The sequence below is a fragment of the Oncorhynchus kisutch genome, linkage group LG16 (genome assembly GCF_002021735.2).
Source record: "Oncorhynchus kisutch isolate 150728-3 linkage group LG16, Okis_V2, whole genome shotgun sequence".
NCBI lineage: Eukaryota > Metazoa > Chordata > Actinopteri > Salmoniformes > Salmonidae > Oncorhynchus > Oncorhynchus kisutch.
Genome location: NC_034189.2, coordinates 39,370,676 through 39,388,592, shown reverse-complemented (window position 1 = coordinate 39,388,592; position 17,917 = coordinate 39,370,676). Strand labels below are relative to the sequence as shown.

The window sequence follows — 17,917 nt, the reverse complement described above, 5'->3', positions numbered from 1 at the left end:
GACCTGGAACTGAAACTTTCTATAACGGGGTTCTTTATTCATTTTGCTCTCTAGCCACTCACTTGGGTTTTTTGCTTTTAACCAGTTTCAGACAAACCTCTGTCTTGTTCTCTGGCTCTGTGTGGTCCACAAAGTCCTCATCCATCACTTTCCATTGGCTCTAAGTCAATCATCAATGGACCAGGTCATAAGATAGTTAGCACAGGGTCGCCCTTCTCTCTCCATGTGAGAAGAGAAGGGGTCTCATGCAAAATCACTGGGAGTTCATTTACCAATGTGATCTGGAACCGTCATGGTTGAGACTCATTCAAATCATCGAACCATGGATGTAAAGAAGACAAGGTGATCTGAGGCAAAAACCCACCAGATCTAGACAACAGATCTACTCTACTCCGGCACTGAGGTTTAGCTATCAAACAAAATATCAAATCCCAAAAAAGGAAAGCGAACAGTTCCAATCAGACACTAAACAGAAAATAACACCCCACAAACGGAAAATCACAATTTATATATGATCCCAATCAGAGACAACGATAGACGGCAAAAACACAAAGAAATAGAAGACATAGATTTTCCCACCCGAGTCACACCCTGACCTAACCAAACATAGAGAATAAATAAGGATCTCTAAGGTCAGGGCGTGACAGATACACTCAATTAAATAGAGCTTAGAGAGGGGGGGCAGGCACAGGCGGGGGTGACCGGTTTGGTGTAACGGCCACAGGCGGGGGTGACCGGGTTGGTGTAACGGCCACAGCGGGGGGTGGCCGGGTTGGTGTAACGGCCACAGGCGGGGGTGACCGGGTTTGGTGTAACGGCCACAGGCGGGGGTGACCGGGTTGGTGTAACGGCCACAGGCGGGGGTGACCGGGTTGGTGTAACGGCCACAGGCGGGGGTGACCGGGTTGGTGTAACGGCCACAGGCGGGGGTAGTTGGAGAGAGACCATCGAAAAGACGGAATACTCTTTATCTAAATTAAACGGTATGTTAACAAACCCAGAAGCAGGTGGGCAAATTGAAACGGAACGACTGCAGAGTTTTATACTGGGTAAAACTTATCAACACAGTTTATCAAGTTTATCAATGGTGAACAAACAATGACATAATGGTTGATTTTGAGTAAATGATCAGTTTATAATCAGATCTCCTGTTCTCCACCCTAAATGTGTTAATCAAACGTTTTCCATTTTTTGAAGCTGGCGTCGGTCCTGCATACTGTCATGTGGCAGCAGAAGGGAAACATGCAGAAGCTCTACCCAGTACCCAGATAAAAGGCCAACATATTTGTAAATCTTATCTCATATTTACAGTCTACCAATATACAACTTTTAGGGCTCTATATTAACCTAACGCAAGGATGAATCTAAGTGCTGGCACTAAAGGTTCTGAAGGGTGTATCCGATATTTTGTGTGGCTATTTTCACACCGGGAATTACGAGTACAATAGCTGGAGGTGGCGTGAAAGGACTGGGTTTTTGATGAATAAACAAGTTGTAGATGTGACGAGGGCTTGGCCACTCACTGGCTTAATACGGCCTGCTGTTGTCTCAAGATCTGCAGGTTATTGACGTCTTTGCGTCGTCATCAACTCCAATTCTGCCGGGGGGCACGGAATATTCATGTCCTGGTCCGTTGTGGATTGATACTACAGTTAAATGTTAAATAGCGTAGGCTACAGTAATGAGTAATAGCAACAACAACAGTAACAAACAGTGTTTGCTCAATAGCCTATGTTTGGAGTGTTGGCAGTCAACATTGTTGTAATTGGTTGCAAGAGCCTAGCATACACGTCTCCACGCATCGCACTTCCTCCTCAAATAAAAAATACTCGGCTCCCGTGATTTGTATTGTATGTGTGAGGCACTTTCTCAAATAGCAAGATATAGCCTAGGCCTACCGCTGATACCGCATTATAGGACTGAATCATTTACATACGTTGGGAGGGGAGAGTGTCTTTGTTAACCCGATGAGAGGCGCTCTTGGGGATGGGGACGGATACTTGAACAAGCTAAATGAGGTATGCAGGTAGGCACATGTGTGCATGTTTTAGGACGAGCAGTATATTTTCAAGTCAAGGCACTCTGACGAATAAAGCATTAAACACCTTTTAAGGGATTGGCGACTTTTGCAAGGCCAGGATAAAAAAAAAGACATGACACATTGCTGTTGAACCAGGCTTAGTAGCCTAGGCTTAGGGTAAGGGTAGCAGAGGGCTTGATATGAAATGGAAAACAATCTTCTTTTTTTTAAACGCCACAATATTTTCCAACAGGATGGGGTCAGAAGCATGATATCTTAAATGGCTTCTCCTCGTTCCGTGGCACTGTGTACACACGGCACTAGCACAGAGAGGCTGCTGCCTACATACAGACTTGAAATCATTGGCCACTTTAATAAGTGGAACACTAGTCACTTTAATAATGCAACTTTAATGATGTTTACATGTCATCTCATATGTATATACTGTATTCTATACTATCTACTGTGTCTTAGTCTATGCCGCTCTGACATTGCTCATACATATATTTATATATTCTTAATTCCATTCCTTTACTTAGATGTGTGTCTATTAGGTATTTGTTGTGGAATTGCTAGATATTACTTGTTAGATATTGCTGCACTGTCGGAACTAGAAGCACAAGCATTTCGCTACACTCGCAATAACATCTGATAACCATATGTATGTAACCAATACAATATGATTTGATTTGACACTTAGGCTAGTTGGCTAATGGCCAGGATAAAAATAGGCACCTATGCGATGTTGTTTATACCAGTCTTGATTTAAGGGGAGGGTTGGCTATGTTTGGTTTTTAATCAAATTCAATTAAATTGGGAGAAAACAATTGTTTTCAAGGAAACAACTCAAATATTGCCAACCCTGCCACCTCAGCCCAAGGGAGCCGATGTTAAGACAGGCAAATTGCCGAACCTCGCGTTATGGCTGGAAAATGCCAGTGACAACGAAATTGCAAACTGACGTGCGTTTGACACTTGCGCCTCCTTAGCGCCAGATGACAATAAAGCCCCTAGTGTGTGAACATTTCTTTGTAAACGGGTCTTTACACCATATTTAATTGTCACCATATGAATGAATGTCGACACTAAGCTGCACATCTGGAAACAGTTCAGCTGAGTCATGTAACAGCTTAACATTGAGTCATTTATCCCTCTCCCTCTCCCTCTCCCTCTCCCTATCCTCTCCCTCTCCCTCTCCCTCTCCTATCCCTCTCCTATCCCTCTCCCTATCCCCTCCCCTCTCCCTATCCCTCTCCTCTCCTCTCCCTATCCCTCTCCCTCTCCCTCTCCCTATCCCTATCCCTCTCCCTATCCCTCTCCCTCTCCCTATCCCTCTCCCTATCCCTCTCCCTATCCCTCTCCCTATCCCTCTCCCTATCCCTCTCCCTATCCCTATCCCTATCCCTCTCCCATCCCTCTCCTCTCCCTATCCCTCTCCCTCTCCCTCTCTCCCTCTCCATCTCCCTATCCCTCTCCCTATCCCTCTCCCCTCTCCCTCTCCCTATCCCTCTCCCTATCCCTCTCCCTCTCCCTCTCCCTCTCCCTCTCCCTCTCCCTCTCCCTATCCCTCTCCCTATCCTCTCCCTATCCCTCTCCCTACTCACTCTCCCTATCCCTCTCCCTATCCCTCTCCCTATCCCTCTCCCTATCCCTCTCCCTCTCCCTATCCCTATTCCCGCTCCCTATCCCTCTCCCTAGTCCCTCTCCCTATCCCTCTCCCTCTCCCTATCCCTCTCCCTATCCCTCTCCCTATCCCTCTCCTATCCTCTCCCTATCCCTCTCCCTATCCCTCTCCCTATCCCTCTCCGCCTCTCCCTCTCCTATCCCTCTCCCTATCCCTCTCCATATCCCTCTCTCTATCCCTCTCTCTATCCTCTCCCTCTCCCTCTCCCTATCCCTCCCCTCTCCCTCTCCCTCTCCCTCTCCCTATCCCTCTCCCTATCCCTCTCCCTATCCCTCTCCTCTCCTCTCCCTATCCCTCTCCCTATCCCTCTCCCTCTCCTCTCTCTTCCCTCTCCCTATCCCTCTCCCTCTCCCTCTCCCTCTCCCTATTCCCTCTGCCCTCTCCCGCTCCCTCTCCCTCTCCTCTCCCTATCCCTCTCCCTATCCCTCTTCCCTATCCCTCTCCTCTCCCCTAGCCCTCTCCCTCTCCCTATCCCTCTCCCTATCCCTATCCCTATTCCCTCTCCCTCCCTCTCCTCTCCCTATCCCTCTCCCTCTCCCTATCCCTTCTCCCTATCCCTCTCCTATCCCTCTCCCTATCCCTCTCCCTATCCCTCTTCCCTCTCCCTATCCCTCTCCCTCTCCCCTCATCCCTCGCCTCTCCCTCTCCCTCTCCCTCTCCCTATCCCTCTCCCTCTCCCTATCCCTCTCCCTCTCCCTCTCCCTCCCTCTCCCTCTCCCTCTCCCTATCCCTCTCCCTCTCCTCCCCTCCCTCTCCCTCTCCTCCCTCTCCTATCCCTCTCCCTATCCTCTCCCTATCCCTCTCCTATCCCTCTCCCTCCCTCTCCCTATCCCTCTCCCTCTCCCCTTCCCTCTCCCTATCCCTCTCCCCTCCCTCTCCCTCTCCCCTCTCCCTCTCCTCCCTCTCCCTATCCCTCTCCCTCTCCCCTCCCTCTCCCTATCCTCTCCCCATCCCTCTCCCTCTCCCTATCCCCTCTCCCTATCCCTCTCCCTATCCCTCTCCTATCCCTCTCCCCTCTCCCCTATCCCTCTCCCTATCCCTCTCCATATCCCTCTCTCTATCCCTCGCTCTCTCCCTCTCCCTCTCCCTCTCTCCCTCTCCCTATCCCTCTCCTATCCCTCTCCCTCTCCCTCTCCCTATCCCTCTCCCTCTCCCTCTCCCTCTCCCTCTCCCTCTCCCTATCCCTCTCCCTCTCCCTCTCCCTATCCCTCTCCCTCTCCCTCTCCCTATCCCTCTCCCTATCCCTATCCCTCTCCCTCTCCCTCTCCCTCTCCCTATCCCTCTCCCTCTCCCTCTCCCTCTCCCTATCCCTCTCCCTCTCCCTATCCCTCTCCCTATCCCTCTCCCTATCCCTCTCCCTCTCCCTATCCCTCTCCCTATCCCTCTCCCTATCCCTCTCCTATCCCTCTCCCTATCCCTCCCCTCTCCCTCTCCCTATCCCTCTCCCTATCCCTCTCCTATCCCTCTCCCTCCCTATCCCTCTCCCTCTCCTCTCCCTCTCCCCCCTATCCCTCTCCCTATCCTCTCCCTATCCTCCCCTCTCCCCCCTCTCTCTCCCCTCTCCCTATCCCTCTCCCTACCCTCTCCCTATCCCTCCCCTATCCCTCTCCCTCTCCCTATCCTCTATCCTCTCTATCCCTCTCCCTATCCCGCTCCCCCTCTCCCTATCCCTCTCCCTCCTTCCCTATCCCTCTCCCATATCCCTCTCCTCTCCTAATCCCTCTCCCTATCCCTCTCCCTATCCCGCTCCTTCCCTATCTCCCTACTCCCTCTCCCTAATCCCTCTCCCTCTCCTCTCCTATCCTCTCCCTATCCCTCTCCTATCCCACTCCTCTCCCTAATCCCTCTACCTATCCCGCTCCCTCTCCCTATCCCTTCCTACCCTCTCCCTATCCCTCTCCTAATCCCGCTCCCTCTCCTATCCTCTCCCTATCACGTCCTCCCTAATCCCGCTCCCCTATCACTTCTCCCTATCCCTCTCCCTATCCCCTCCCTATCCCTCTCCCTATCCCGCCTCCCTCTCCCTATCCTCTCCCTATCCCTCTCCCTATCCCTTCCCTATCCCTCTCCCTATCCCGCTCCCTATCACTCTCCTATCCCTATCCCTCTCCCTATTCCCTCTCCCTATCCCGCTCCCTATCAACTCTCCCTATCCCTCTCCCTATCCCTCTCCCTCTCCCTATCCCTCTCCCTCTCCCGCTCCCTATCCCTCTCCCTATCCCTCTCCCTCTCCCTATCCCTCTCCCTATCCCTCTCCATATCCCTCTCTCTATCCCTCTCCCTCTCCCTATCCCTCTCCCTCTCCCTATCCCTCTCCCTCTCCCTCTCCCTATCCCTATCCCTCTCCCTATCCCGCTCCCTATCCCTCTCCCTCTCCCGCTCCCTATCCCTCTCCCTATCCCTCTCCCTATCCCGCTCCCTATCCCTCTCCCTATCCCTCTCCCGCTCCCTATCCCTCTCCCTATCCCTCTCCCTATCCCGCTCCCTATCCCTCTCCCTATCCCTCTCACGCTCCCTATCCCTCTCCCTCTTCCAATCCCTCTCCCTATCCCTCTCTCCCCTCTCCCTCTCATGATCACTCCTTCTCTGTGACAAAACCCTGCAAAGATTGCCCTATTGTGCGCACCAAAGCCACTCTGAATATCTCCAATGGTCAGACTCATTAACAGTCTCTGTCAGACCCAGGGCAAAGTGGACAACCATGGAACTAACGATCTACCAATGTTAAATGATGTACAGTACGAGGCTACTGTACCTCAGTCAAGCTCCCATTGGTCAAAACCTATCAAATCAAAGCCACGTCACATTCCAATACCCAGAATCCCAAGCCATCCGACTGCGCAGCACAAATGCTGTGATGAAGTAATAGTTGCCAGTTGAATCTAAAGAGCTATGCTAAACTTCCATTTAAAAACCACACAAGCTCTTCACTAAAAGCCTGTAAAACATAACATAACTCTTCTAATCCCTGCACATCAAATAGCATTTGTACTATTTTCACATAAAAAATGGTTCACCGCAAAGGCTACACACGAGTGTCATACGCATGTGGTACCCTTATCTATAGTGGTACACTGGTATAGCAGTTTGGGTGAAATGGTGCAAAATGGTGCCATCAAATGCAGGAAGACCCACAGCAAATTTCTGTAAATAGGCTTTATTGTAGCCATGATTTATTCAAAAAATGTGATCAGATTTGTATTTTTCCTTCAAGTGTTACATTGTCTAAGTTCATTTACATTGCTGCCGACATAAAGCGGCTATAAAATATTCAGTATTCAATCAATTTAATGAAACACAGTTTCTTCCAATTGCACTTAATCAATTGTTGATGTATGGTGTAACATAATGTATCATATATGTCATTGAGCAGCGACTTCTATCCAAAGCGCCTTACAGAGAGACGGGGCATGTTCACACATGATCACATTGTTCATCCCAGGAAAACAGTAATGGAGAACTCAGGAGGACCCATCATACTTCATTACATTCAGCCCTTTTGGTTCCTCTCCCCTCCTTTCATTCTCTCCCCTATCCTTCTCCCCTCTTTCTTCCTCTCCTAAGTGTTTATGTTAAGCAGTGTGATGGATGGGAGGGAAGGAAGGGACTTCTCTTTGGTTAATGTCTCTACCTGTCCTGGGAGTCTCTGCTCCTGGTATTTTAATTAAAACAACTCCTAGTGGAGTCCTCTCCAATATTAAACCTGTTATTGTCTCTACAGGCGCACGCTGATCCAAACGCAAACCTCCAATCTCCCTTCCCTTTCCAAATAGACGGAGGGAACCTCATTTATTCAGATGATTTCTCTTAAAACCAAACATTGGGTAGTAAGTTCCAGAAGTGATTGAGTTGAAACATCGCCACAATATTTGAGCTTTGTTTCCGGTGTGCCTTGAAGATAGTCCCATAAGCAATCTCAACCCTGCCCCTTCCCTCCTCTCCTCTCCTCCCCAGCTATGCACTTTCCATTCCCCATGCAGCATCTTCAACACAGCTCTTACCCACGGCAGAGTCGGGTCATGCCCACTGTTTCCATTCGACTCACCTCAACGGCCATTTTAAAATTGACTGTCTAAAACAAACATTTTCCTCCATCTGTTTTATAAATGATTTAAGCTCAATTTCTTTTAATTATGCATGACCCATCACCACCTCCAGAACTCAGCGCCTGCACTGCAGCATCATCCTAAGACAGGAAGGGCGGAAAAGGTTGGGATTCTGGCATAGAAAACCCCATATTGTATAAAAATATGTTTTTGTATGTCATTGATTAGCTTATTCGAGTAGTTCAGGATTGTCTTCATATCATGTATGTGGTGTGTCTTGAGAAGAAAATGTGAAAGGATACAGCGTTGCAACATTCCTTAGAAAGGCCTTGCCAAGACGACACAATTATTTAATACATTCAGAAGGAATTGAATAATACAACCTAATACATTATTTTCAGCAGAGTACAGGTTAAAAAAATAATATCATATAATATATAATAATTATATTTTCTTTTCTTTTAAGGAAATGTCCAAATAACTGGTCATATGTACAGTGGGGCAAAAAAGTATTTAGTCAGCCACCAATTGTGCAAGTTCTCCCACTTAAAAAGATGAGAGAGGCCTGTAATTTTCATCATAGGTACACAGACCTGTAACTTCTTCTTTAAGAGGCTCCTCTGTCCTCCACTCGTTACCTGTATTAATGGCACCTGTTTGAACTTGTTATCAGTATAAAAGACACCTGTCCACAACCTCAAACAGTCACACTCCAAACTCCACTATGGCCAAGACCAAAGAGCTGTCAAAGGACACCAGAAACAAAATTGTAGACCTGCACCAGGCTGGGAAGACTGAATCTACAATAGGTAAGCAGCTTGGTTTGAAGAAATCAACTGTGGGAGCAATTATTAGAAAATGGAAGACATACAAGACCACTGATAATCTCCCTCGATCTGGGGCTCCGCGCAAGATCTCACCCCGTGAGTTCAAAATGATCACAAGAACGGTGAGCAAAAATCCCAGAACCACACGGCGGCACCTAGTGAATGACCTGCAGAGAGCTGGGACTAAAGTAACAAAGCCTACCATTAGTAACACACTACGCCGCCAGGGACTCGAATCCTGCTGTGCCAGATGTGTCCCCCTGCTTAAGCCAGTACATGTCCAGGCCCGTCTGAAGTTTGCTAGAGAGCATTTGGATGATCCAGAAGAAGATTGGGAGAATGTCATATGGTCAGATGAAACCAAAATAGAACTTTTTGGTAAAAACTCAAATCGTCGTGTTTGAAGGACAAAGAATGCTGAGTTGCATCCAAAGAACACCATACCTACTGCAAAGTGACCAGGACGACTGATCCGTGTAAAGGAAAGAATGAATGGGGCCATGTATCGTGAGATTTTGAGTGAAAACCTCCTTCCATCAGCAAGGGCATTGAAGATGAAACGTGGCTGGTTCTTTCAGCATGACAATGATCCCAAACACACCTTCCGGGCAACGAAGGAGTGGCTTCGTAAGAAGCATTTCAAGGTCTCAACCCCATAGAAACGCCAGATCTCAACCCCATAGAAAATCTTTGGAGGGAGTTGCAAGTCTGTGTTGCCCAGCAACAGCCCCAAAACTGCTCTAGAGGAGATCTGCATGGAGGAATGGGCCAAAATACCAGCAACAGTGTGTGAAAACCTTGTGAAGACTTACAGAAAACGTTTGACCTCTGTCATTGCCAACAAAGGCTATATAACAAAGTATTGACATAAACTTTTGTTATTGACCAAATACTTATTTTCCACCATAATTTGCAAATAAATTCATTAAAAATCCTACAATGTGATTTTGTGGGGGGGGGGTTTCTCATTTTGTCTGTCATAGAGTTGAAGTGTACCTATGATGAAAATTACAGACTTATCTCATCTTTTTAAGTGGGAGAACTTGCACAATTGGTGGCTGACTAAATACTTTTTTGCCCACTGTATGTCCCTTCAGTGCATATCCTAAGCTTATAACCTCCACACAGTTACCTGCAGCCAACACACGCACACACACACACACACACACAATCACCTGAGAAGAAGTTCTTGGTCCTCAGGTAGCTCACGCTGAGCCGTAAGATAGAGAGTTTATCCAAGCTGGAGGTGACCTCTTCTGGGAAGGGCAGTAGACTGGCCAGACGGTCTAACTCAGAGTTCAGACGGTCCCGGTGGCGCTTTGATGGGTTAGACTTGGTCCCTTCAGACGGAGCTGTCTGTTTCTCTCTGAGCAGGAGAAGAGCCATGGGGTTTATTAGGGAATCACAAAGGAAATTATGAAGCCAGTAAGCTAATTCTCTCAATGTTGATAAGAAGGTAAACAGTGGACATATTGCCACTCAGTACTCACTTTTGGTCTTTCACTTCGATGCTGAATGATAAATCATATAATTAAATATTGGTATTAATAATACTACTATACGTTTAATAATAAATAATCGTCATATCAATAATAATACTAATAGCAATAATAATAACAATATTATTATAATCATTTTCTTATTTCCTTATAAGTTTAATTATTATTTTTGATCCTTTTTAGCTTATTTTTTTTAACCAGTTATAGATAAGCAATAATAACATTTGAAATACAGTGTGAAAAAATATGAATAGTCAAGTACTTTTCGTTTCACACGATACAATAAGGGCACATTGAACTATGAAAAATACTGAAACGAAAATAAATACCTAAGGCCTGAGAATGATGAGCACGAGCCTACGCGCCCTTGCACCTGTGCCCGGAGCACTGGCATGGGTTCGTAAAGATTCAAATCGAATCAAATTGAATCATCATATTGAATCATCTCTCTCCATTTGAATTGAACATCACTTCAACCATTTGACCTCATCATGATTATGAGTCAAATTATGTGTTGAGTTATTTCTATTCAAGACATTATGCATAACATTATGCATCATTATCCTGACACAATATACTATATATATATATATATATATATATATCCACATCTGTCTACACCAAAGAATATTGAAGATATATACATGCTATTTGGATGGATCGTGAGTGACTATTATGTCATGACTCATATATGATCAAATAATAAAAAAGAATAACAACATTATGGTGGGCCATTTTAGTTCATTATTCAAGTCAATGTTCAAAAAACTCTCACGTACCCTTTTTGCACCGGTTTTCTTCTTTTCCGTCCAGCATACATGGTTGAGGCTTTACTAGTAGCCTGTGATATAGCCGAATTATTCTATGTTAACTGTAGACCGAGCCGATCTACATAAACCCGGTAATGGTTGTCTAATAACCTATCTTATCTACTCATCCCCAGATCATGTCCAGAAGGAACTGTTTTCAAGAATGGATCAAGCAATGCACCGATTCATCAGTCCTCTTGTCCTACATCAATGACGTTAATGTCTGTCAGGCGGCCTACAAACAAATACTGACAACGATTATGTCAATGCCATTGCATGCAACTGAACGCCGTATCACAATGAAATATAGTTTTCAACAAATAAGCAATGCTAAATTGACATTCGTCAAAAAGTGGCAGCAAGTGCACCCCTTCCGCGGTGTTTAATCTGTGCGTAAAATGCTGTTGACATCCGATATTAAATGCCTTCCTCATCATGCAAAGTCCATGTCATCATTCGTTTCGATACAAAGTTAACATTAGTGGAAATAATAACGACATTGAAACATATTGCCGCTTTTTCGCTAACGCTTCTTTGCAGATCTCTTGTGGCACGAGCAGCTAAAGCGCGCTCTCAACCTGAGCCCACAGCCCCCCCACAACTCAGTTATTCCAGGGTACACGCATTGGACTGGACTGACCAGACAACTGGCACAGATTTGTGCAAGAGCGCGCAAGGATCAGAAGTGGGGGCGCGCGAATCAGAGGCCTTGAGTTAGAGGGCGCGCGCAAGGATTAGGCCTCAGGTTAGAGGGCGCGTGCAATTAACAGAAATAGGATCAGCTCAAGGTTCCATTTGGTCACTGGCACAACTTGTTAACTATTTGTAAAGTTGGTTGGCTATTCGGCTATGCAATTATATATTTAGTGAAGTTGGAAAACCTTGCAGAAGTTTATTTATCTTGATTTACTCCTCAGGTGAGAAAATGACATTTCAAAACCTTCTAAAAGTTATTTTTCTTTCTTTCTTGTATTTTCTCCAGAACTACAAGAAAAAAGTGACCCTTGAATAACCTCAAAAAACATTTTTCCTGTTTCAGTCCAGTATTTCTATAAAGTGAGTTGTGTGAAAACATATTATCTGTCTTTTGTGTAACACCAGAGGGCTTGTGGTAATGTTATGTGAATATGCTCCCTCTAGTGACCAAAATGAATATGACATAACACCGTTTCATAAGTGGTTGGGGCAAGCTACTACTTCTACTTTCACAGATAACATATCATGACATAAAGTAACATAGCATAACACAGCATAACAAGCATAACATAACATAACATACATCTTTGAAAAAGGTCTGTCTTTAAAGATAAAATAATTATTGGAAATAAATACTCCGACTGCTCCCTCTCCTCCTATCCTGTAGGAATCATGAGGGCCCTCAGGCATACCTGAGAGGGCAGATAATATCATTCACCTCTAGGGTGAAAAGGAGTCACATAAGCATCTGGAAAATTTAGCTATCGGAGAGAGATAAGAATTTATTAGCCAATAAACAAAGGGGAAATACTGAGGGCAGTCATGAGCCTTCAGTCAGGAAGGCTCATGACGGTTTCACTGTATAATTTAACCAAAAAATTAAACAACAATTAATAGATGCATTCATGGAAATGCATCAACATATTATTGACAGGGTGTGTTGCCTTCAACTCTACAAGAGGCCTTGATATAATTGATCTGTAATCTGGAAAAAGACCACACTATGCCATCTTCTTATCGCTCAATCTAATTCATTAATGTTGATTTGAAATGTATTGCTGAAGCCATCACCTTCAGGCTGGAAGAGTACCTACGAACATTGATTAACAATGACAGGGGTCCATTAATAAAGATAGAATGTCATTAATAACTTAAGGCGCATTTTTCATATCTTATCCGAAGCAAGACAGTCAGATGAACCCGCAGTTGTAGTATCACTTGATGCAGAGAATGCCTTTGATCATGTTGAATGGAAGTATCTCTTCAAGGTTTTGGAGAATTTACATTTTGGTGCATATTTCAGTAACTGTGTTAAGCCTTTATATGACACACTAAAAGCCAGAGTGAGCACAAATGAAATGGTGTCTGCTCTGCTTCCCTATCGGTCGAAGTACAAGACAGGGGTGCCCTCTTTCCCCCATGCTGTTTGCTTTGGTTTAGGAACCACTGACTCAAAAGATTTGAGAGAACTCTTGCATCACAGGATTTTCAGTGGGAGATATAGTGCACAAGATTTCTTTGTATCTTAGTATTTCTCACAAAACTAGACACATCACTGGTTACACAATTAACTGGTCTAAGAGTGAGGCCTACCAATATCTACAGCACAGATTAGATGACTATTTCTCTGGTTTAATGAGAATAACCCTCCTACATGGACTCAGATTGAAGGGCATATTCTACAAGTACAAGATACAGTATGTAATATGTTCCATATTGCTTTACTCCCAAGAATATTAAGACGTTTACTGGAAACCCCATTCTGACGTCATTCTGTGATGGTATGGAATGATGTTCATCGAAATATGGGGCAGGACACTTATTTGTCCCCCTATATCCCAATTTCACTCAATACTACATTTACAACAGGTCTGAAACCAAGCTTATACTTTTGACTCATCTGTCAATAGAACATTCTTCCAAGTGTCTTGATGATCATCCAGGTGCTTCCAGGTGCTTTTTGGCAAACTTGAGTCAACTTTTTGGATGAGATGGGTCCCATTATGTCTGGTGAAAACCAAACACTGCATTCCACACTAAGAACCTCATACCAACAGTCAAGCATGGTGGTTGTCGTGTGATGGTTTGGGGATGCTTTTCTGCCTCAGGACCTGGACAACTTGCCATAATAGAAGGAACCATGAATTCTGCTCTGTATCAGAGAATTCTACAGGAGAATGTCAGCCCATCGGTCTGTGAGCTGAAGCTGAAGTGCAGCTGGGTCACGCAGCAAGACAATGATCCAAAACACACAATCAAGTCTACATGAAAATGGTTAAAAAGCAACAGATATGAAGTTCTGGAACGGCCTAGTCAAAGTCCAGACCTTATCCCAATTGAGATGTTGTGGCAGGACTTGAAATGAGCAGTTCATGCTTAACTGTTGCTAAGTTAAAGCAGTTCTGCATGCAAGAGTGGGCCTAAATTCCTCCACAACGATGTGAGAGACTGATCAACAACTACAAGAAGCTGATAATATTTAGTATCAAAAATATGCAAACATAGAGGAAATCAGAAGGGGGCAAATCATTTTTCACGCCACTATAGCTTATTAATAGATTATTCCAAATATACCACAAGGGTAAAACATTTATGGGAGAGGTGTCTTGGGACCCAGATCACAGAAGATCAAAGGTCTGAAATGAATGAGCAATCCCAGAGAGTTTACATTAACACAAGATACAAACTTTGTCAGTACATATTCATTCATAGAGCTTATCTTACACCTGAAAGAATGAACCTCTTTAAAAAAAAAGACTTGTCCCCACACTGCACTCGCTGTAAAACAGAGACAGGTTCTCTATTACACAGGACATGGGTCTGCTCTGAACTTGAACAATGGTAGCTGGAGATTGAAAGTATTTCACACAAGGTCCTTCATAAGGAAGTACATCTAACTTCCATGATGACGATCCTTGGTGATCTATATACGATATACAACTCACCTCTCAGGGAATTAATAATTTCTTAAGATTAGCTATGACTGAGGCCAAAAGATGTCTAACTTTTAAGTGGAACAATGTGGATCCTCCCAATATCACTCAATGGATTGATAAAATATAACATATAATATGCAAGGTAGCCCACAGTCCTTTCATCAAATGTGGGATTCCTGGATAGAATACCTAGAGCCATTATATATAAATATTTGATCATTGTTTGGTGTATGGTGTGTGATTTGAGGTACAGGGTACCCCAACTGGTGTGATCTTGAACAGGGTACCCCAACTGGCAGCCCGTGGGTGGTTTAATTTGGTCCCCTAAGTTTTCTGAGCAAAAAAATATTTTACATTTTTGTTGGACAATTAACAACAGGAAATCAGCTCCAAGTGATTTTGGAAATCTGTTCTCATGCATTCCCATGCATAATAGAGAGACATATGGTATGTGATCGTAAACAGGGTTTGAAATGATTATGTTTTAGTCAAATACTATTATCTGTTTAGGCTTCTTGCGGTCAATTTTCAGTCTAAAACTATATCTTTTTATTATTTTCTGTCCACCTGACCATCCTCTCAAGAAAGAATTGGCCCGCGGCTGAATCTAGTTGATGATCCCTGATCTAGAACGATGTGTTGATACATTCATATTCAAGTGTTATGGTATAATACATACAGTACGTGTGATATATCTACAGTATACATTGTATGTTTTTAGTTTATCTTTCTGAATTTGAATTTGTATTTATTTGCTCTGCTGATATAATTGTACCATTGACCGTCACATTAAAGATTTATTGAATATTGTGAAAATCAATCCCCCCCCCAAAAAAAAAAAAAAAAACACAACATAAATCTCACCAGGTCAAATTCCTGATACATGTAAATGTACTTGACAAGTAAAAGTGATTCTGATAAGAACAGACAAACCTATGAAAAGTCATTAACCTCCTTTAATAATGTGGAGATGAAAGATAACAATTGAGGCGTAAGCGCCATGGCTGACACATTGTTAGAGGCAGAAAAACAACAACAACAAAAGCCCCAAGGTGGATATTTATAAATACTGTTCTGAGGAAACAGGTCAAAAAAGGGTTTTACAGACATTAACTGTTCTGTGTGCGGAAAACATACGTATAAAATAGAGTATAATAATAGGTGTGAATCTTATAAAGGCCACGTTACTTAAAAATACAAAATTTAAAATAGTATGTACGCATTAAAATGGTACGGCATACAGAAAGGCGCCTTGGCCTCAGTGCAATAGTTATAGTGCCTACATTATGCAGAAGCATACAGACAAGAACACAGACAAATATACTTTCAATATGGACACTAACGGTGTTCATTAAAGATTCTATATTTTTGTACAATTTCTGAAAGCACCAGATCCCCCAAGAATACATTGAATAATCCACATTGAATTGGATCATTGATCATTCTGAAACTGTAGCTGCCAATACTGTATTACTTCCCTGTAGAACTGCAGGGCAATACAATTATTCATCAAAGAAAGTCAAGTAAAGTGAAAGATATTCCCACATAGACATAGCATATCAACAATGCAGTTTGAACAGTGGCTCTACTTTCTCTTTTCAAATTGACTGGTGATTATATGCTTTTCCATGATTGGTTCATCAGTTTCTCATCTGGAAATATGTTTCTCATCTGCATATCTATGCAAATGAGGCACTTAAACTATCTGATGCATTTCTGCATGAATACTTTACCAAGGCACCTCCCCTTCTTGGGTGTTTTGTATCAATAGAAGCACAATGGAAGCAAATAAAACTGCAGGTGCACAGGAATCCCACTGGGCACAGACATCAATTCAACGTTTATTCCAAGTTGGTTCAACATCATTTCATTGAAATGACGTTGGAAACGACGTTTATTCAAGCAGTGTGTGCCCAGTGGACACTTCACAAAATCACAGAAAAGACTAAACTGGCTCAATTACATATTTATAGTTTTGGTTAAATGCTTATAAAAATACAAAAGATGCTTTTTTTTCAAAAAACGAAACAAAGCTGAGTAAATAAATGTATTTTTTGTTGTTGTCATTACATTCTGATTAACATATCTTGTTGTAATAATAGGATATATCCAAATGGAGCATGGTTTGTGATGCCAGAACATGAGGCAAGTCTCAAAAGTCATCACAAGGCAAACTGAGGGAAACTGTCTTTCAATTCTCATTCAGGCCATTGAAGTATTATGATTGCTGGGGAATGGTTTTTCTCCCCGTATCAAAATAACGATTTGATACAGTTTAAACTATATATCATTCATACATACAGTACGTAATGATATCCATCCTGTCCATAATATCATATGCCAACATATTTAGCATTTTCCAAATGCAAACGCTCTTCTTCTTGCCCGTATGGCCATACTGTAGTCAATTTACCAGGCATCGACTATCTCACCTTTCCTTTTGGAATTCGTCTAGATCCTATATATTCAAATGCATTTCGGGATTTATAAAAAACAACAACTTAAAAGTAATCCCAGGAATCTCATTCAATGTCTCACTCTCTCTTTTTCCATATTACTGCTTACTTCATCATCTTTCGTCTTCCCTTTCCAAAATCTTCTGGAAATTCTTTAACGTCAGAGGCACAACGAAGCACAATTCATAAGGGGGGTACAATTCAAAACAACCAATAAATATATTCTGTCTTTTCTCCACATCCACCAGGCGTGAGTGTAGGTCCGAAATGGCACTCTATTCCCTATATAGTGCACTACTTTTAACCAGGGCAAGCACACCCAAGGTGAAAGCAAGTCAAGGAGGAGCTCCAGTGACAGTCGAGTCTGGTTGCAGAAGAAAAATAAGCCACGCGACCCTCTGGACCAAACGCCTTGTATCTTGCATCCAAACATACGATTTGAGACGCATAGAAGAGAAATGAAGGAAGCCATCTTGGCCAGTCTCCTTGGTGAAGTAAGGCATGGTGGTGGTAGAATCCCCAAAGGCACCTGGCTGTGTGAGTCTATTTATTTGTTTAGCGAACAGGGCTCATCATCAGTATCTTAACAAATTCCATTCAGCAGCGGAAAAGGCGGGTTCATCCTCCTTGTAGAACCTTCTAGAAGTCGCAACAGTTGGTTTGATTGTTCTCTGAGAAGTATGTGGTTCCGTTGGTCAGGGGCAGGGGCGGGAACTGGTAAGACATGTTTTCCTCCATTGGACAGTTTGTAACCTGGATGGTAAATAATGGACCAATTAGGAAGAAGTTAGCCACAACAGATCAGAAAGACAAGGGGATGATGTAATGCCTGCAACCCACAGCCAACTGTGCTTGTTTGAGTGCTTTTAAAATCCTCATTATACCCTTCTCAAAGAAACCACCAACAATGGACAAAGAAAATCTCCAAATTTGTGTAGAAGTAC

The 17,917-nt window shown here is 43.6% G+C and overlaps 2 protein-coding genes across 3 annotated transcripts in view; both read right to left on the bottom strand.

Moving 5' to 3' along the window:
• LOC109890677 (aryl hydrocarbon receptor-like) overlaps positions 1-10,132 on the bottom strand; it is an 88,104-nt gene extending 77,972 nt beyond the window's left edge. Inside the window, exons 1-2 of one of the 2 annotated variants that reach the window (XM_031792366.1) lie at positions 10,068-10,132; positions 9,753-9,943 (exon numbers count right to left, since the gene is read on the bottom strand). Coding sequence is in view for 1 of the 2 variants with exons in the window: in XM_031792365.1 (XP_031648225.1) it covers positions 9,753-9,963 (211 nt within the window). In the remaining variant the exon portion in view is untranslated. Of the gene's footprint in view, positions 1-9,752; positions 10,034-10,067 lie in introns of those variants that run through there. The other variant, XM_031792365.1, reaches the window with a different exon arrangement.
• A 5,321-nt stretch (positions 10,133-15,453) lies between these two features.
• Positions 15,454-17,917, bottom strand: part of LOC109890668 (aryl hydrocarbon receptor) — a 72,070-nt gene continuing 69,606 nt past the window's right edge. The window contains exon 13 of the mRNA XM_020482639.2: positions 15,454-17,726. Within this exon, the coding sequence (XP_020338228.2) occupies positions 17,613-17,726 (114 nt within the window). The 3' untranslated portion in view covers positions 15,454-17,612. The remainder of the gene's footprint in view (positions 17,727-17,917) is intronic.